At 41.2% G+C, this 21163-nt stretch overlaps 1 protein-coding gene across 1 annotated transcript in view; it reads right to left on the reverse strand.

Annotated features, from left to right (window-relative positions):
- The window catches only part of LOC134401654 (cytochrome P450 7B1), a 113596-nt gene that overhangs the window by 2855 nt on the left and 89578 nt on the right, over positions 1-21163 (reverse strand). The window contains exons 3-5 of the mRNA XM_063130784.1: positions 14883-15473; positions 14223-14429; positions 3445-3623 (exon numbers count right to left, since the gene is read on the reverse strand). Coding sequence (XP_062986854.1) covers positions 3445-3623; positions 14223-14429; positions 14883-15473 — 977 coding nt within the window. The remainder of the gene's footprint in view (positions 1-3444; positions 3624-14222; positions 14430-14882; positions 15474-21163) is intronic.

Consider the following 21163-nt stretch of genomic DNA (forward strand, 5'->3'; position numbering starts at 1 on the left):
TATTAGTCATGTTCAGAATGTTACAATGTGCTCTCTGTAGGGCTACCCCTGAAGAATGTCCAGAAGCTTCAATTGGTGCCAAATGCTAGGCTGCTAACGGGTGCAAGGTATTGGGACCATGTTACACCTGGCCTGAAAGACCTGCACTGCTTGCCAATTGCTTTCTCGGCTCTATTCCAGGTGTTGGCTTTGACCCTTAAATGATGCTAGACTCCTTCAAATGTCTGTGGACAAAGGCTGTGGTTCAGAAAGTTACTTCTGTAGGTCTGTCACCATCATTTTTGTTATTCTTGGAATTAGGAAATGTGAAACCAATTGTTAAACAGAAGTTATGGGACATAGATTACCAGCTGCTCCAGGGAGCTGCGAGGGGACCATGTTCCCCTCTAGCACAGGGTCTTTTAGGCCTACCATGTAAGGTTGAATGTCCTATCTGGGGTGGCTTAATATTCCTAAATACAGAAGGGCATTCTCTTTAGGAAGGTTTATTTATTTATTACATTTTTATACCGCCCAATAGACGAAGCTCTCAATGTCCTCCCCTCTAATTTACTTGTTGGAAGATACCTCAAAATTCCATTGAATGACAGATGTTGCCCTTGCAACACTGCTGAGGTGGAGTCGATTTCACATGTCCTTTTTCAATGTAGCTACTACCAAGGTGCAAGAAAGAATCTTCTTTACCCTGTCTTTTAGTTCTTCTGAGGCTGCTCTACAGAATCTCTTGTAATCACTCTTCTTCAAGGTACCAACAAGCTAATCACAGTGCAGGTGGCCAAATTTTTGAACTTGGCCATCTCTACCAGATCACGTATGATGGCCTGGTCACCCTAAAATGGTATTTTACAGATTCTGACTTATCCCTCAGCTGTGTCTATGTTTCCTCCTATACTTTTATAACCTTTAAAGCCCTAAATGGCTGAGGACCTGGCTCTCTAAGGAACCACCTGTCTCACTTTGAACCTGCCCAGATATTAAGATCTTCAGGAGAGACACTTTTGAAGGCACAATTATCCATGAACTGGATGGGTTTTTTTGTGTTGCCCCCCCACCCCCAACTAAAAAATGTGCTCCTTCAAGAACTATGATTGTCTGCCACTCACTTGGCCCTTAAAAAGGATATGAGGGTGCATATTTTTCCATTTAGCCTTGAAAAATATGTAGTTTTAATGATGTTACTGTTATTAACATTCTTGTTTTTATTGCTTTAAGGTTTAATTGTTTTCAATTGTTGTACACTGCCTTGATGGCTTTTTAGATAAGGTGGCATATAAATGGTAACATCAACAACAACAAAGTCCTATAAATAACATTGTACAAGGAGGCGAAGTAGCAGTATGCAAGCCCCCAGATGTAGACCGACATAGCATGGTAAGAATGGAACAGAAGTTGCAGTGATGAGTCTCATGGCTATTTAAAGGCATTCTGGATGGGATGGGGATCATGACATCAGCCAACTGCAGACCATTACATCTCCTCAGTATATGTATCTACAGTAGCCTTCCCCAACCTGGGGCCCTCCAGATGTGTTGGACTACAACTCATCTGGGCCATGCTGGGAGTTGTAGTCCAAAACATTTGGAAGGCACTAGGTTGGGGAAGGCTACACTACAGCTAGCAAGAAAACTGTCATCAGCACAGCACCACATGGTTGTAGTGGGGACCCAGTGCAGGTTTGTAACATCTAACTCTGCTTGAGGGAACATCTTGGCCCATACTAGACTGCCTGTACATTAAGATCGTCAGCCCGATGCCCTAGTTGAGTTACCACCTCTGTCAGCTGTGAGGTAGCCCTCAAAGAGAGGGAGAGGTGGTGGGGGTTTTTTGTTTGTTTTTTTGGCTGTGGGGGCCCCAAGGGAGGAATGGCCGCCCTACGAACTTTTGCCTGGTGCCAACTTTGTTATCTTGAAGGCATTAGGCTTTTTTTAAAAAAAAAAATCAGTGAAGCATTTTAAACATCCTGACTTTTTAAAAACCAGCTTTAAATTGTGTTTTTATTTGCCTTCTTTTTTTCTTCTTTTTTGTTGTTGTTGCTTGTAGGCTTTATAATTATGCTGTCATTGTATTTTGATGCTGTCAGCTTTGTAAACTGCCTAGAACTCTGCGGATATGTGGCAGTATAGCAATGTATTAAGTGATCCCGAGTGCAGCCAAACGTGGGAAGCAGAGTTGCCTTATCCGTGGTATCATTTTCTAAAAATACAAATATAATGCTATTCCTACTACAGAGAGTTAGATCCAGCATAAGCCTGCCATGGACAGAAGTGTTCCTTCCGTCTGTAGGATGCTTTTGATCCTGCGAAGCATTCCCACTGGCTGAATGGAGAAGAGAGGATCTTTACCAATCCCCCCCACACTAAAATCTGCTCCTGAAAGTTGTGGGATCCTCTGGATCAGAGAGGGAGGCGGCCTTGAGGGATCTAGGAGGAGAGAGAATCAGCAAATATTGTCTGGCCCCAGCCCACTTTCTGCCAATGGAAGCATTCCCAGTGAAATTCCACCCAGGGAATAAATTTTTAGCTCTAACCCGGTATGCCCATGATGTTTTGGAACTGCTTGCAGTTCAAAGTGATCCAAAACGGAGGATGTCTGCTTTATCAAGAAAATGCACACAAAGGTATATATGTACGTATGCAAAGCCAAGTCAGTTGCTTTATGGCTTGCTTTCATAAAAATGTTTCTTCCTTGGGGGTTTCTCCCCCCACCGCCATGAACCAGCAACAAAATATATCACTAAAATCTAAGGAACCGGTCTATGCAATTTGCATGCAGGTGATGAACTTCTGGAGCTGTATTAAGGCTGAGCTAGACTGGATTAATTTCCAGCCTTTGATATTCATTAACTTTTGCTTCAGAAGGGGGTGGGGGTGGGAGAAATACAAGGCGATGACACAATTACCCTCAAAGCTTCACTGCCAAGCAACAGCTTTACAATCTCGAGTTCGCGACGCCATACTAATTGACCACGAAAGGGCCAATCCCTATAAAGGGAGGTGAAAAAGCATAAGGCTCAAGAAGACACCGCTATTAGAGGGGCTTTAGAGAGTCAATGATGCTTTGGGGGCACTTAGCTAAATGACCCACATTATTTGCTCTTTAAGCCACTTTCTATTATTCAGCCTTCTTTGGGCATCCAATGATCCACTTCCAAACAAAGCCCACATTTCGCCTCAAGTTTATGGTAGTCAATGCACAATTGTCAGTTCTTCTCAAAGGAGGTAGCAGTCAGCCTCATCACCATATTTCTCTCTTTAGGCAATGAATTCATAGACCTGCAGGCACCTTGACATGATCTGAAAGTCAGAAGATTTGTTCCACAAGAAGGAACAGCAGTCCCCCACCCCTCACCCTTTTTAAAAAAAATAAAAAGATCTATACATTACAAAGCGACTGGTTGCTGAAATGTGCCTGAAGTAGTATGTGTAATACCAGCTACGTGTTTACCTTAGGATCTTCGTAGACCTCGGGGTCCATGTGCAGAATCGGAGGATAAATTGCCATCCAATCTCCCTTTCGCAAACTGACTTCCTGATTCCCTTCCAGCTTGAGCATAAAATCTTCCTTGGCAATGCGGATGATCATGGAAGACGAGCAAAATCGGAAACTCTCGTTTACAGCACTTTCTGAATTTAAATAAAGAGAAGAGGGGGAAGAAGGGGAAAAAATAAGAGCCCTAAAGCACTGAAAATATCAAAGGTGACTAGAAGTTATAAGCTGCTACAGCTGCCAGAGGGCTACAGGTTTACCAGAGCTAACAAAAGAATCTGGAGTGGGGTGGGGGGTGGGGAAAGAGCTCAAAAGCTGCAATAAACTTTCTCTGAGGGCTAGAAGATGCTCTGATATTCTCAACTTTTAAATATAATTCTTACTGATAGATCAATGAATTTTGTTAAGCTCTAGGCAGTGCTGTATTTTGGGTGGAAAAACCATTATTTAGGCATCATGCTAAAAAAAAAATTGGCACAATCAAATAAGATGAATGCTTTTATGCATTTTACATAGGTCGCTGGGATCATCACAAGCTTGGTCCAGCCTGCTTTTCAAGAGACCCATGCTAGCCTTCATCTGTACATTGCAAAGCCACCTACTCAAATAACTGTGCAGTCAATTGCCAGGTAAAGGTATTGAGAATGAAGCCAGCCTTCGCAATATCATCCCATCAGCAAATTCAAATTACCTGTGTCGCTTTGATGAGTTAATGGGGGGAAACCCATACACTGCGTCGTATTTTGACACAAATCCCAAACCTTTTCCAAAAGCTCACCATAACTTGGAAGGCTCTAGAAGGCAAATGTCCCTGCTCTCCCAGTGGCCTTCACCTCTTGCTCCTAGCACGACAGATTTTATGGCTAATTTCCGGCAATTTATCCTGGCAGTTTGAGGAGGAATTCCTTTGGGAATAATATGCATAATTTGCATAAATCATTCTGATAGCATGCATACCAGCATGTAGCTCCTGTCTGGGGCTGCATCTCTCACTTTGTAATCAAAACTGACTATTTTTCCACCAGCATGGCTGGGCGCCGTAACAGGCGGCACGACTCCTTTGAGTCGTCAGTGTAAAAATTTAGCCTAGAAAAGAAAAAAAGAAATAAAATACCCAAAACCAGAGCACTCTTCCCACAAAAGGCGGTTTTTGGAATATATAGACCCTCTCCAAGCGGGCTATGAGGTTTCTTGACTCTCCCACCGCCCTCCCATCAAACCCAAAGGTTAGCTTACTAGAGCTAGTTGCAACCCCGGCACAGAAACATCTGAACAAGATAATAACAAACGTTCTTTCACTAAAAATTAAATCTGCTGCAGCGCGCATAGCAAATAAAGTGGCCTTGGATGCTTTCTCGCAGGAGTTCTTTCCTTAAGCGTGCATTTGTCTAAAGAGATGAGGCCGCGGTCAGCTCTGTGTGGCCAGGGCCGTGATTCAATGTGACGTACAGTGAGGCTGTGCATATTCTTTTGGACTGCCTTCGTTACTATAATCAGGGAGAGTCAAATCGGCTTGTTGGTGACGGAGCCAGAAAAGAACTCTGGTTCCAGAACATGGCCTCTACTGTGGATAGCCACAAGGCACCTGACACGATAGATTTCAACTGGCAGCATTCTGGCAACAAAAAACTTTACGCGGTACAAAGGAAAGGTCCAGAATCCACTCTTGGAGGCTGTCTCCAGCCCAGGCAAAATGAAGCTGATAACGCACCATTTTAGTCTGCCTTGTGGAAATGGTAGCTGACATATGCAATGCCACCGTACACTGAAGGAACCAAATGGATGTGTGTGTGTGTGTGTGTTGGGTGGGGGCGGGCGGAGAGTGAAGGAAATGCAACAACAGCAAGCAAAATGGTCGGGGAAGCACTGCGGCTGCTGAGATAGCAGGTTTACACTGAACCGCACAAGCCACACAGTCACATCGGATTGGCTGACATTTTCCCAGGCAGCGTGGCAGTCTGTTGCCCACTGTGGTATCGCAAATGACAATTGGGCAAGCATATCTTATGCAGGAGTTAATCACAATAATGGAGCTCAAAGTGTGGCTTAGTGGTCAGGTCATAAATGACAAATCTGTTTTACCTTCCAGTACCAGTTCTGTGGGGGCAGGAGCGAGCTAGGCTCTCGCTCTGAGCGATCATGCTGATAATCCTTAGATGACAAAAGTAATGAGTCACGTTACGATCAGCAAAGGAGGATGGGGCACGTGCGGGTCTGTGGCAGTCTACCATTAAAACAAACAAACAAAAAAGACACTCATTTCCCTCCCCACCCCCTCCCCCCTTCCCAACACTCCCACTACGGATGCCGGAATTTTATGCTGAGGAGAATGACAACTGGATGATAAAACTGCCATCCACACTTGCTGTTGTCATAGTTCAGTAGGCACAAGCCAGTGTTCCTGTCAGACCAGCTGGGTAGCTTGGGAGGCCCTTCCATTCTGCGCCATGAGGTACAGTAAATTATCCAGCACGGTAGAGCAACATCTGTTTCTGTGCTAGTGCCGAACAAACAAGGCAATTTAAAGCATACCAAGGGATAACCAAGCAGCAAATGAACATGACCCTCATTTTTTCCTCCTTCCTACACACACGAGGTGGCTGAAACTTCAACACATAAAGAGGGGTTGTCAGAAAAGTTGACATATTTTCTATGCACACAGAGAGGAGCAAAAGAGAGAGAGAGAGAGAGAGAGAGAGAGAGAGAGAGAGCAGACTTGCCATAGTATTGTTATTTTTAGAATCCTCCCACACCTCTTTTCTCATATACACCCCGCTTTCAATTCACCCCAGATCTTTTTTTAAAAGTCGAAGCCGTTTCAATATACTTATAAATATTCAGTCTTTAAACCTAATTTGCTATACTTAGTTCACATGCCTTCAAGCATTTGTCTTCCAATTTCCACTGAATAAATGCGTACTAATGAGAAATAGAGCAAGCTGCTGAGGCAGAGCTGGGCGACTTGAGCCTGGCCTGCCACCAGCTTGTGATAGGCAGGCAAATTGAGTTAAAATGAAAAGTCTTGTCAGCTGAAATACAACACGGTAGCCAAACAGCAAGCTGTCAATCATCCAGCCAAAACAAGGGACTGCAGGTAATAAAAGGTCATTGTGAATCATTAGTGCATTTGGCTTTCATAAGCAAGTTAATTTTAATTAAACATGATCTTGATCTGTAACTGTTTAATAAAAAACTTAATGCACATAATGGATTGTTAATTTTATACCCAGCGTTTAGCAGGTAATAGGACCCTATAAGAGGATATGGAAGAAAAAAAGTGATTAGGTATGCAAATATTTGGGATACATTTTTGCTCCATCCAGGCTGATCTGGCTACATAAATAATGACCTGGTTTGTATGATCAAAACAGCCTACCGTGGCTTCTTTAAACCACAGTGGGTTATAGCATGTGCTGGACGGCTTTTGAATATTCAAGCCCAGATGGGGCTTGTTGTGTTGTCTGAATCTGGGAAATGTGGGTTATGTGAGGGTTAAACAACTCTAGCATAACCCATGGTCTATTGCTTTGTTATGCAGCCATAATTCAGTACCACAAACATGGTTGAGTCCACAGATATTCAAACGAAGACTTTTAAGAGCTATGTACTCAAAGCAATGAGCCTGAAGAAAGAATCTTTCAGGTTTGTTTTCTTCCACCTTTGATTTTTTTAGTAAGTTATTTCCATTCCCAATATGAAGAAACTTACAAATTGTGGTAAATTGTTATAAAAATAAACTGGTGAAGTAATAGTTTCCTGGCCTTTGCAGTTTCAATTCTGTGGTAATGCTGGCTTCCATCAGTTTTTTACTAACTTGAACAATTCTGCTTCAATAATGTATATTCTCTATCCCAACAGGCAATGTTGCAGCACCAAGACACTCAATGGAACATGGTATTTTACGACTACTGGTCAGCACCACCTATGGGGCAGCTTAGTAATGCATTCACAATACTCCCACAACTCAGTGGAGAGCATTAATCTATCTATATGCCATTAGAGTTAGCTTGAAGACTCCATGATATTAATATGGGCTTATTTTCTTTGGACACAGAAGGACAAAACAGAGATGAAGGAATCCCAAAATGTGTAACAGAAAAATAACTGCATAGTCATTCACAGATCAGAAAACGTATCCCCTTTCCATGTAGTAAGATAGAGAATTTTAAATAAGGAAAGCTTCTTTTTGAATCTTTGGATGAAATCTTTTAAAGCATATACAGAGGGTCCTGCAAAATGGAAACACTGATTTAGCTAGCAATACACCCTTTCTTAACAAGTCTTCCTGCATACAGAGCACACTTGGCCCCACTGCTACGAACAGGACGCTCGCTACTTGCTACAGACGGCAAAGGACCATCCACACAGAAAACGATGTATTGTTATTAAAGAAATACTCACATCTTAGACATAAACCTATACATACATAAGGATATTTGGAGTCTTCATTTCTTAAAAGAGACTCCTCATAGAATCATAGAATTGTGGAGTTGGAAGGGACCACAAGGATCATCTAGTCCAACCCTCTGCAATGCGCAGGAAACCCAATTAAACCATCCATGAGAGGTGTCTGTCCAGACTCTTCTTAAAACCTCTAGAGATGGAGAACCCACAACCTCCATAGGTAGACTCCACTGTTGTACAGATCTTACTGTCAGGAAGTTTTCCCTCATTTTTAATCGGAATCTAGCAGCATGGCTAGATGAAGAGGGTGGAGGGGGGTGATCTCGCCATATGATGATCATGAGGTCATCCCCCTCGTCTACATGCAGCACGCGACGTCCCGTTAGATTAAATGTCACGCCTGCCATTTTTTTTTAAGAAACAGGAGCTGGAGCGCACCAGCACTCCAGCACAAAGGTAAGTGGTTTTTTTTTAAAAAAAGGCCCGACCCCACTCCCTCCCACCCCTGATGAGCATGGAGTGCTTGAAGAGCTATGTGCCCTGTGCCCTGCTCCTCACATTTACTTGCGAGGGGATGGGACTACACCGGGATGGCTGCCCACACGTCCCATGGTCTCGGGATCGTCCCGGGACCGTGGAAAAACCACGAAAAAGGTGTAGGGCCATATCCCAGGGAAATGCAGGGATCATCCCTCCCTGCTCCTGCTAGCATTGAGGGGTGTGTGTGCTAGGCCTACTCATTTCTACTGGCCCTTCATCCTCTGCATAGGGCTAAATGGTTCTGAAATCTGGAGGCTTAAACCAAAATAGTACATTAGATTGGAACATATATTTTTTGTTTTACACTAAGAGGATCAAATATATATTCTTTAAATGAATTGGCACATTTAAATCCACATAATTAGTTTACTTTTATGTCCACTAATCAGTCATAACATGAGCAATAGGGTTGTATGTTCTTTACTGCCAAAATGTCTCAACACAAAGGATCTAATAGCAAGTCAGCAAAGTACCCACAGTCTCCTTCATTCCAAGGGGATCCTACAGATGCAACACCATTTGCATTTACAAGTATCTAGGCATGACAGGTAATAATAAATAGATCAGCTATTGAACTATATGGCAAAGACGACTGCTTGATGTAAGAAATGATAGTTCTTAAGCTATACCTGAGCACTTGAACTAAGCAACTACATTATTATGCCACTTACTTGCCATTCACTGAAAACCATGGGAGGTAACCCAGTTTAAATATTCAGAAAGGACATATGGTACAGTCCTAACAGGGTAACACCACCTCAGAATGATTGGAGGAACTTCTCATTAAAAAGTGAGCCGACATAAAAAATCTCCCAGCACACTGATTGCTTACAAATGATAACATAAGAACATAGAACCAAACAGTGGGGAGGAGGCCCTGAATTTAATTCTAAATGGACCAAGGACCTAGTATGAAATGTGAGTGTTTCGAACCAATTGAAATAGTGACCACAGTGCTATCAGATTTCATATATATTTAAGTGGAAAACCTCCAAGGAAATCCAACACAGTCACATTTGACCAAAAGAGAAAACTTCTCTAAAATGAAGGAAGAGGTAAAAAGGATGTTGAAAGGGGGAATCAAGAGGGTTCAACCCCTTCAAAATGCTTGGAGGTTACTCAAAATCACAATAAAGAAGCTCAGATATAAAGAGTTAACCATAGGTTAGGAAAGGAAGCACTAAGTTCAAATGGCCACCAGAATGATTAATGAGCAGTGCCAAGGAAGCTATTAGAGACAAGAAGGCTTCCTTCGAAAAATGGAAGTCTTGCCCAAAGGAGGAGAACAAAATGAAGCACAAACTTGCGCAAAGGAGATGCAACCAGGCAATAAATTAAGCAAACATACATTTTGAGGAGTATATCATTAACAAAAACAAGGCCAACGATATCAGAAGCAGGTTACCAGTTAGAGAAACAGTAGGAGCATTGGATGACAATGAAGTTGGAGGAGTACTAAACGAGGATATGAAGATTGTGGAGAAACTGAATGAATTCTTTTTCATCTGTCTTCACTGCAGAAGATATAGGCCAGATACTTGTGCCTGAACTGACATTTTCAGGAAGAAAGACTGAGAAACTGGGACAAATAATGGTGACAAATAGGGCTAATCTACACCTGCAGCCCTTTCTCAATGGAGGAGGGATAATTGTGAGGTTTCCCACTTCTGTGATCATTGCTTACGGGGCACACACAAGGGAAGTTTCCTGCATGTAAAGGACAGCCGTTGCAGGAGGATGTGTGCCCCATGATGGCAGTTCCGAATGTGTATCGGGAAAAGTGGGCCGAACTGGACAGACAGGTATGGGGCATGGAATTTTTTTTAATACGTCCTCCAAGATGCACATCAGCGCAGACACACAGCAACACAGAGTGGGATAGGTACTTTGTCGAAGATGCGCTCCTGCACATCGATATGTTTGTGTTAAAAAACAACAACATACTCTCCTTGATCTCTCAGCAGCTTTCGATACCATCGACCATGGTATCCTTCTGGAGTGACTGGCTGAGTTAGGAGTGGGAGGTACTGCACTGCAGTGGTTCCACTCTTACCTGGCTGGTCGGCTCCAGAAGGTGGTGCTTGGGGAACATTGCTCGGCCCCGTGGATTCTCCAGTATGGGGTTCTGCAGGGGTCAGTCTTGTCCCCCATGCTGTTTAACATTTACATGAAACAGCTGGGTGCGGTCATTTGGAGTTTTGGAGTGCGTTGTCATCAGTACGCTGATGACACACAGCTCTACTTCTCCTTTTCATCTTCAACAGGTGAGGCTGTGGATGTGCTGAACCAGTGCCTGACTGCGACAATGGGCTGGATGAGGGCTAATAAACTGAAACTCAATCCAGTCAAGACTGAGATGCTATTAGTGGGTGGTTCTTCTGACCGGATAGTGGGTGTTCAACCTGTTCTGGATGGGGTTGCACTGCCTCTGAAGGAGCAGGTCCATAGTTTGGGGGTTCTCTGTCACTTGAGGCTCAGGTGGTCTCAGTGGCACGGAGTGCCTTCTACGATCTTCGGTTGGTGGCCCAGCTATGCCCCTATCTATACAGGGATAACCTAGCTTCAGTTGTCTATGCTCTGGTAACCTCCAAATTAGATTACTGCAATGCGCTCTATTTGAGGTAGGCTTTAAAGACGGTTTGGAAGTTGCAGCTCGTGTAAAACGCAGTGGCCAAATTGATAATCGGAACCAGAAGGTTCGAACATTAAAGACTGACTCTGGCCCATTTGCATTGGCTGCCTGTACATTTCCGAGCCCAATTCAAGGTGCTGGTTTTAACCTATAAAGCCTTACTTGGCTTGGGAACACAATACCTGATGGAACGCCTCTCCCGACATGAACCTACCTGTACACTACAATCAACACCTAAGGTCCTCCTCTGGGTGATTACTCTGAGGGAAGCTTGGAGAATGGCAACAAGAGAGAGGGCCTTCTCAGTGATGGCCCCTCAATTATGGCATTATCTCCCCGACGATGTTCACCTGGTGCCAACATTTGTTATCTTTTAGGCACCAGGTCAAGACTTTTCTTTTCTCCCAGGCATTTAACAGCATATGCGGAGTTTTTTAACTGACCCCAGAATAGTTGTTTTAAATGGATATTGTCTGTTTTTGTTTGTATTTTATGCTTTTTATGGTTTCAAATTTAATATATTTGTTTTTAATGTTCACTGTTTTTAACTTTTGTAAACCGCCCAGAGAGCTTCGGCTATGGGGCGAAGGTATATAAATGTAAATAATAATAACAATAATGATAATAATAATAATAATATGGTTGGTGCCAAAACACACCAATAACCACTTAAAAAAAGTGTTCCAAAATGGCAGACACCCACACCTCTGAAACCGCAGGACATGCTCCTGTCAGTGGGTTGGCTGTTTGCTGAGCCAGGAGCTCACACTGAACAGCAACAGCTTCAGGAAGGGGGGGCACACCAGGCACGGACTTCGGGATTGTAGTGAGAAAGCTGGAAAAGCCGCTACAAATCCAGTCAGCGATATTCTGGGGAAACTGAGTGGTCGCCCTGAGATCACAGTGAGAGTAGGTGAACGTCATGTGGCCCAGTAGGGACAATTGCAATATTATTCAGGAATAAACAGCTGGTGTAGACATGGCCATAGTTGTGAATTTCTTAACCTTATTAACAAATTGAAACTTAATAAATCATCATGCCTGGATGGTATCCATCCTAGAGTTTTTAAACAACTCAGATGTGAAATTGCTGATATTCTAACAAAAATATGCAATGGGTCACTAGGATCATTGTCTGTACCAGAGCATTGGAGAATGGCCAATGAAACACAATTTTAAAAAAGGGATCGGGGTGAGGGGGTTCAAGGAAATTATAGGCCAGTTAGTGTAACATCTGTTCTGGGTAAATTGGTTTAAAACATTATTAAAGATAAAATTAGTAGGCATAGAAGGACAAGCCCTGCTGAAAAAAAATCAGCATGGCTTCCTCAAAAGTAAGTCCTGTCTCACTAACCTTTTATAGTTATTTGAGAAGGTCAATAAACATGTGGACAGGGGTGATCCCATAGATATGGTTTACTTGGACTTCCAAAAGTTTTTTGACAAGTTTTTGAAAAGTTTTTTTCTTGAGAAAACTTAGCAGTCATGGAATAAGAGGAGAGGTCCTCTTATGGATCAGTAGCTGGTTAAAGAACAGAAAGCAAAGAGTAGGAATACATGGTAAATTCTCCCAATGGAGTGATATAAACAGTGGGGGTCCCACAGGGATTTGTACTGGGCCCAATGCTTTTCAATTTGTTCATAAATGATGTGGAAGTAGGTATGAGTATTTCACACCAAATTATTTGTGGTGGTTAAACAAAAGGATATTGTGAAGTGTAAACTGATGCATGTTGGAGCAAAAAAATCCCAACTTTCAAGTATAAGCTGATGGGATGAAAGATGTCAGTGACTAACCAAGAAAAAGATCTTGGAGTTGTAGTGGACAGAACAATGAAAACGTTGACCTAGCATGCAGCTTCTGTGAAAAAGGCAAAATCCTTGTTAGGCATGATTAGAAAAGGAATTGAAAAGAAAGCTGCTAAGATCATTCTCCCCTTATACAAATCTATGGTGTGACTACACTTAGAATACTATATACAATGCTGGACAAGATGGATCTTTAGTTTGATCCAGCATGGCTCTTCTTATGTTCTTATGAACATAATGCTGGATCAGACTAAGAATCCATCTAGTCCAGGATTCTGTTCAAACAGTGGCCAACCAGCTGCCTGTGGGAATCCACAAGTAGGACTTATATGCAATAGGACCTTCTGCTCATGTCCCCGACAAATGATATACATAGGAATATGATCTCTGATCCAGGAAATAGCATATAGCCATTATGACTAATAGCCAGTGATACTGGAGCTTATCCTTGAAGAATCTGTCTAATCCCCTTTTAAAGTCTTCAAAACTGGTGAGTATCGCATTTTGCACTAGTGAATTTCATAGGTAAACTATGCATTGTGTGAAGTGCTCTGTGTGAAGAATTTCTTGTTTGTATTCTAAGGTGGTACAATTCTTTAAGAAAGCTGTACTACATATCATTGTAGATATTTCAATTGGTTCTTATTTTTAACTAATAAGCTTCATTTTGTTATTTTTTTTTAACAAATCAGGATTATAGACAATCCACTTCTATATAGAAAAGCTACTAAACAAAACAGAACAAAATTCCAAGAAGTGTTTAAAACCTGGGATTCCAGCCAGCTTTGTAACACTTCACATACCCCTAATTTTTGTCAATAACTATTTTGACTTGAAAATATTAGCCTCTCTGTCTGATGAGCCAGTTTGTAGCCAAACTATGGATAAATTAGAACACACACTTTCTTTTATGCCTTCAAAGGCATTTTAAAAAACGATTCTTGTAAATCGTAATTGTATTTGGACGGTAAATTGATTGTTCCAAATACTTCCACTCAATTTGTGAAAAAGGTCTGTCTTTGCAATATAGCACTGAAGTCTTTGGAATGCATTACCACTTCAGCAGATGTTTAGAATCAAACTTAATATGCATAAACTTTTTGGTAAATAACTGCAAAGCTTTGATTCAGTCTTTTCCATACCTTGCCTAGTTAATTACCTAGGCTTTTTATGTTTACATGCAGCGAGTGTATCTCCAGCTATAAACTACATAATTTATAATTGATGTAAATGGTTGTTATTATGTCAATTAAGCAGCTGTGTTCTCCACCTTCTCACTAAATAGAATGAGTGATAAACTGAGTTTACAGGGAGATACCTACTTTTCTTCAGGAGGGATAAAATAAATTACCTAGGTAGACCAGGTTGTCCAATTGTTCTCTGGTGAGGCGGATGCTGAATCCAGGCCCCCTCTCTTGACCTGTTGACTGCAGCAAATGGTCAATTTCGTCACGCACCGTTGCAAGAGCTTCTGGGTGCTGGAGAAGATAATACATGGCCCAGAATGTAGCTGGAATCGTGTTTCCCACAGCGGCCCACATGAAGGCGAAATGATGTGCTGGGAGAAAATAAGTGAAAAGGAAGATTAATAGCGTTTATTACACTGATTAGATTTGCAGTGTGCTAATTAAAAGATGTTAGGACACAGACCCAGCCAAGGATCAGTGAATGCTAATGAGGACCAATAGGCTTCTGAAGTCTAATTTTCTGCTTAATGAGAATAGTTTGAAATGTAATTTCAGGGTGGGGGTGAAATAAAGGGAGGAAATGCAGCTCAGTTATAATCTCTCTCATTATCACCATTAAATATCTTGTTTTACCACCTCAGCCAAAAAAGAGAGAGAGAGAAAATCAATTATCATACAGGGTTGTTTCAGAGTAAAACATTTTATCATTAGCCAATTAGAAAAAACATTAAAAATGTTCAAGGTCGCCATTTTGCCATTTTATTTCAAAGGTCTCTAGTAAATTATCTGATTCTAGACAAGCAATCATTCAAAAAGTTTGCTACCGGCTTTGTCATAATCTCCGAGCTGCTCGTACATCTCAAATATATCTTTTCTCATTTGGACTACTTCGGAAACTCCCAACCATCTTGCCATGCTTTCAGGAAAAAAAACATTGATGAGTTCTTTCCGGATCCTCTTTGTTGCTCCCAACAATCCAATTGGTATGTTCGCAGCCAAATAGGAAAAGTTGGCATCAAACTTGACAAATTTGTCTCCAATTGCATCAACAATATAGCGGTCATCAGGATCTGTTCCATAGAGTGTTCTAAAACTGGCTTCAAACATTAAGGAGAAGCAGAACTTGTTCACTTTGCCTATTTCCCAATCTTTTGCTTGCGCAAACTTCTTCTCAAATATACATTGGAGGTTTTTCATCATGCTGTCCGAGAGAGTATCCAACGGCGTGCCGAGAAGGTACTGATAATTCCTGTGGATGTTTTCATTTAGCTCTGGGAACTTGTCATTGATAATGAGTGGATGGTCAAACACTCGTACTGAAAGTTGATCTGAAAATTCTTGAAATTCCAAATACTTGGCATTCTTGACCACAGTAGACAACTGCAGGGGGTCCATTAGAAATGTAATATATCTGCCTGAAGGAGAAAAAAGAAATTGTTCAAACTTGGCATGACAATTTAAGGTAACTATGCTTTTCTGAGCACTTCATCCCACTTTAGAAGACCAATGTGAGCATTATCTTCTGTGTGTGAGAAGCAAGACCTCTGAGAATATTGAGATACAAGATATAACCAATACAATAAAACTGGAATGGCTCCCTTAAAATACAGATTAATTTGTGATGCAACATCAAACCTGAAATATAGTGAATGAATTCAGCCACTATAGGAAGAAAATAATTGTTCTCTAAGATATTTTTTAAAAAAATACTTTTGAACAATATTTTGATGTCTTAAAAAAACTCATGGAAATCATCAAAAAGAAATTAGTTATGTACATCTATCATTTTTCTGTAAATTTTAAAATGTGAAAAAGGGTAGGTTCACATGTAGTCAGCAGTCAACTTTACATTTATGGACACATTTTCATGATGGGTATTCTTTTGCAATACATAATGATTTTTCCCTAGTCACCAAGAAAGTAAGCCATAGCTGTATCATTACCTTGTTAGGTACTGATAATAATACTTAATTTTCAGGCCATCAATATACTACAAATTTTCCTCTACCATTCTTTCACTACTGATTTTTTATTCCGTTTCTGCAAGTAGCATTCTTGCTCCTGCTAACAAGTTATAAACAATTATTCTAGGTTATTTCTCTAAGCAATTTCTTAAGCCACATAATAAAATAAAAATAATATAATGTATATTTCTGGGATGAATTTTAAAATATCCCCCATGTTTTCTCGACTAATAATGTAACCCTGAGGCCAAAGTCCTTCCTACCATCTTAAATAGGACTTAGTAAGTTTATTTAGGATAGCAGCCATGCAGGGTTTCTCCTAGGCAGCTGGTTGGTCACTGGGTGAACAGAATGCTAGACTAGATGGACCTTTAGTCTGAACCACCATGGCTCTAGTGTTAATCCTATGCATGTTTACCTGTTGTGTCTAATGGGAGTAACCTGGGAGTAACTATGCATAAGATTGTAGCCTACATCAATCATCATCATCATCATGCCTCATGCTCAATACACTGGGAAGCTTATGATCACTGCAGCTGGTGGATGTTCTTAACTGATTCCATTCACAAGCACATCCTTGGAGCCAATCTATACATACAGGTTGAAGAGAAGGGGAAATTGCATGTTTGATTGTTCTCTTTTCTGGTCTTTTCAAAATCGTAAGTATGTGTACAATTAGGGTTCCCACATTTTTGTTTAAAAATTGTCTGACACTGTTCAGACAATACACTAAGCCATTGTGATTAAGCATTTTATGCTAAACATTATGGCTTCGCATGTTGTATGAACCATTCCTAACCATGGTGGTCCCCCGACTGTGGAATGATCTCCCCGATGAGGCTCGCCTGGCGCCAACATTGTTATCTTTTCGGCGCCAGGTCAAGACTTTTCTCTTCTCCCAGGCATTTTTAACAGCATTTTAACAGCATTTAACAACGTTAAGTTTGTTTTTAATGGACCCCACAATTGTTGTTTTTAAATGGATACTGTTGTTTTTATACTGTTTTTATGTGTGTGTGTGTGTGGTTTTTAAATTGTATACTTTTAATGTTTACTATTTTTAAATGTTGTAAACCGCCCAGAGAGCTTCGGCTGTGGGGCGGTATATAAATGTAATTAAATAAATAAATAAATAAATAAATGGTGGCTACATAACAGCGGTTTGAACATGGTCACTAAGTATTTGCTGCAAAAAGGTTCTTGACCTAACCATGATGTAAGGTGTTGTCTGAACAGGCCCTCTATCTTCTTCAATCCTTTAACAGAGGATTGCTATGATGCCACCCTAGGGACATTACTATCAATGATTCTCTGTGGAGAAGGGTAAATGTGTGAGCTGACAGAACCTGTTTCAAGTGTTCCTGCTGCCTAACCACTGAGCACTGTGGAATCTACCGCCACAGGTGGTGCCCTTCCTTATTCATGGCCTACACATGCAACCACTCCACACGTTGAAAAAGCAGCTAGGCTGGTGAAATTATGGTGAAATCACTGTTTTGGCTGAAAGTACTGATGGGTGGAGCACTGTTTGAAGTTTCAAAATGCATTTCAGCTTTTATAACTATTGCAATCATAAAGTTTCAGAGTAAACCCAAATAACAACATTAGGAGATTAGTTCAACTGAGGGAGCCTTCCTTTGACTAAAGTTCTTCCATTGGAGGAAGGGAACCTTTGGATACAATCCAATGTTATTTGTTAGGTTAGGGTGACCATATGAAAATGAGGACAGGGCTCCTGCATCTTTAACAGTTGTGTTGAAGAGGAAATTTCAGCAGGTGTCATTTGTATGCATGGAGCACCTGGTGAAATTCCCTCTTCATCACAACAGTTGAAGCTGCAGGAGCTCTGCCCTCTTGACCAGATCCAAAACAGGACAAGGCTCCTGCAGCTTTAATTGTTGTGATGAAGAGGGAATTTCACCAGGTGCTGCATGCATACAAATGACACCTGCTGAAATTCTCTTTTCTATACAACTATTAAAGATACAGGGGCCCAGTCCTCCTTTCCATATGGTCACCCTAAGTTAGGTGGGTTGAGGAAGGTTGGATGGCTTGCCTGGGTTAGCTTTGCCAAACTACCCCTACTCACCTGTTCAGAATATGAAACACACACATTCCTTCCTAAGATGTGTTGAAAGCTCTATTTAAATACATCCAGGGCATGTGTACATGAAGGTTTTGCCCTGGGGTGGCTTCGCAGTAGTGGCACGTCATCTACATGATGCAGCCGCCATTGCGAAGCCATCCGGGGGCAAACCCTGGAAACTCGGCTAAAAAAAAGTCAAACACATACCCGACTTTTTTGGCAACGGAGACTTGTCACAGTCCATGGCACCCCCTGATTGGTCACCATGGGCTGGACAGGGAAAGGGGCGGCCCGGGCCTCTGTAAAAATAAAATAAAAATGGGGGAGGAGAGGAACGGGGCCATTCCTCCCCCCCTTTTAAAATTCTATTATCTGTATCTGCGCAGCTGTGCAGAAACAGAAAATAAAAATAAAAAATGGGGGGAGGAACCAGCAGCCAGAGGGAGGTAAGAGGGAGGAGAGGTGGTTCACCCAGTGTCCCTCTCCTCGCGTCCTCCTCCGGCTGACTTGTTCCTCCCCCTGTTTTTTTTTAAAAAATATTATGTGTACCTGTGCAGCTGTGATAAAATGAAAAGGGGGAGAGAAATGGCCCCGTTCTTCTCTCCCCACCCCACCCCGGCCATTTTAATTCTTTTTATTTGTATAGAACGGGGACAATTCACACTTTCCGTGCAGATGCCAGGAAGGAACGCAAGTGCGGGAGCCAGGCACCTCGCGGCACCAAAGCGCCTCTGTCAAGATGGGGGCCCATTCAAAACAGCAGTTACATAGAAATTCAGTTTTAAATAACTGTCCCAAAGTTTACTGGGCAGGAGAATATCCTCTTCTGTGTACTATCCTTCTAATACCGCTCTCAATATCTCTGATTAAAAATCAAAGTAAGATATGGTACAATAATGATACAATTCAGATTTGACATGGAGGAAAGGAGAGTGGATAAAGACCAGCCTTTCAAATGTAATCTTGACTTGAGGCATTTTCATGTTTTAGACAAAATGTGTTAATAGTATAAAAACTGAAAGCCCACTAAAAGCACTGGCAGTAAGAACCATTGAACACAATACGATTTACTTCTGAGTAGCAACCTAGAGGTTTGCATTGTCATTCTGTTGTGTAAAATTACTCACATTGCGAGCTGCAGCCTTTCAAATATAAGCTCAGTATATCTGCACACACAAAAATAATAATAATAAATAAGAGCTGTCTACAAAGTTTAGCCCCAAACCGTTTAGAGATTTGATTATTCTCCTCGAACCCCAACCTGGCCACAACCCAATCTTTTGCAATGAAATCATCTTAAGAGTCACTTTTTATTACAGACCTCAAAGTTGAGACGAAAAGACTGAAAATACTATTCTCTGTGCTGTATTTTACAACCTGATTTTGAATGCTATTAACCTGAAGATGTCAGCTAGCTTCCCAACTTTGAGCACTCAGGGTAAACAATTTAAGATTTCTTTAAAAATTAATTAATATTAATTTAAACCATCTGTTCACCATCTGCTATAGTTGAATGAAAAATACGAGCTGCTTTCTTTGTGTTCTCCATTTCAACATTTTTCAAAAACAAACCCCAGTTTTTCTATATTTAAATATCAGTATAATTTCAAGCAAGTCGTCCTTCAAGCATGGGCTACAAGTTTACTATCACTCCTGCTCTAAATATGTTTGTGTGGAACAAGAACCTATATGATTCTAATATAAGGCCAAACTGTCCTCCTTTGGGAATCGGTTGGATTTATTTTCAAGTAAGTCTGTTAAGGGTTGAGCTCTCAGTGTCTTCATACATACTTATTCCACGGAAGCCCATGCAAATGTTGGGCTTTGTGCAATACATTCCAGACAAAGTGAAAGTGTCAGGAGATCAAGACCACTATTTGTCAGATAATGTTTAGTTATTACATGCCAAAAAATGAACCTCCATTTTGCAAAGTCAACACAATGACTGAAATGGAAGAAATAAAAAGGAAAAAAAATGCATTATGTATTAAGTTCTAATACAGAAAAAGCATACCTATGCTGAATCAAATTGTGTTAACTTGCAAAAGGAAAGCACATTAATTGGATATTCCCAGTAAACAACCATTTTTTATTCATTACTTTAAATGATGAAGTGGGGAGTAAACCCCACAAGATGAAGGGCTGTAGAGTATTTGAAAACTTGGGACAATCTCTCTGCACTCTTACTTGGGAGTAAGCACCAGTGAATATGGTGGAACTTCTGAGCAAACATGGATAGGATTAGAAAATATGGTCAACTGATTTCAAAGAAGAGTGCTTCCCTGTACAGGCTTAGATCCGAGTCACCACTGTGCACTCACAGTTGTATTTGCTTTCAGTCTGGCAGCTGCCCCCACCAAAGAATCCAACTTTACAACACCCCTACATGTGAAAACATAAGACATATCAGGGAGAGACCTGTGGGACTGTGCTGCATGTGCCATTCTGTCTTGCACAGTTTCCAAAATTGCAGACAGTGTCTTTGGGACTGGGCCATCAGCCTGTTTAAAATTGTCCTTGGCTCATTGTACGGATCATTCTGCTTTCTATTATAGTAGTCAACACCATTATCTTACTATCTCTTTTACCAACATGGAAAAAGCCTTTGCAGTAGACATCCTTCTCTCACTGTTTGCTATTTGGTAAAACATTTTCTTGTGTATGATCTAAATGCTAATTTATACACTCCCTTCCCATGGTTCATGATGGCTCACATAAAAACAATACTGTAAAATCAACACAACCAATAAAAACCAAACACAACTTTAATTGTGTGGACTGGTACTTGTTGTTGTTATTGTTGTTGTCTGTGAGAGTTTGTTTTATAGCACTGTCTGCCCTCCTAACATCACTACAGAGGCGAAGATCCTGACCAAAACTTTGCTACCATTTCCCCATCCCTTCAAACCTGCCCCAATGCTTTGCCAATCCAGACGCAATTAAAAAAAAAATACCTCAAAGGAGTTTTGCTTCTTTCTTTACAACACTGAAGCCAAGCTATGACCATCACCACTCACAAGCCAAAGCATTCATCTGACCGGTTGCAGGAGCTCAT

This window comes from Elgaria multicarinata, chromosome 7 (genome assembly GCF_023053635.1).
Source record: "Elgaria multicarinata webbii isolate HBS135686 ecotype San Diego chromosome 7, rElgMul1.1.pri, whole genome shotgun sequence".
Lineage (NCBI taxonomy): Eukaryota > Metazoa > Chordata > Lepidosauria > Squamata > Anguidae > Elgaria > Elgaria multicarinata.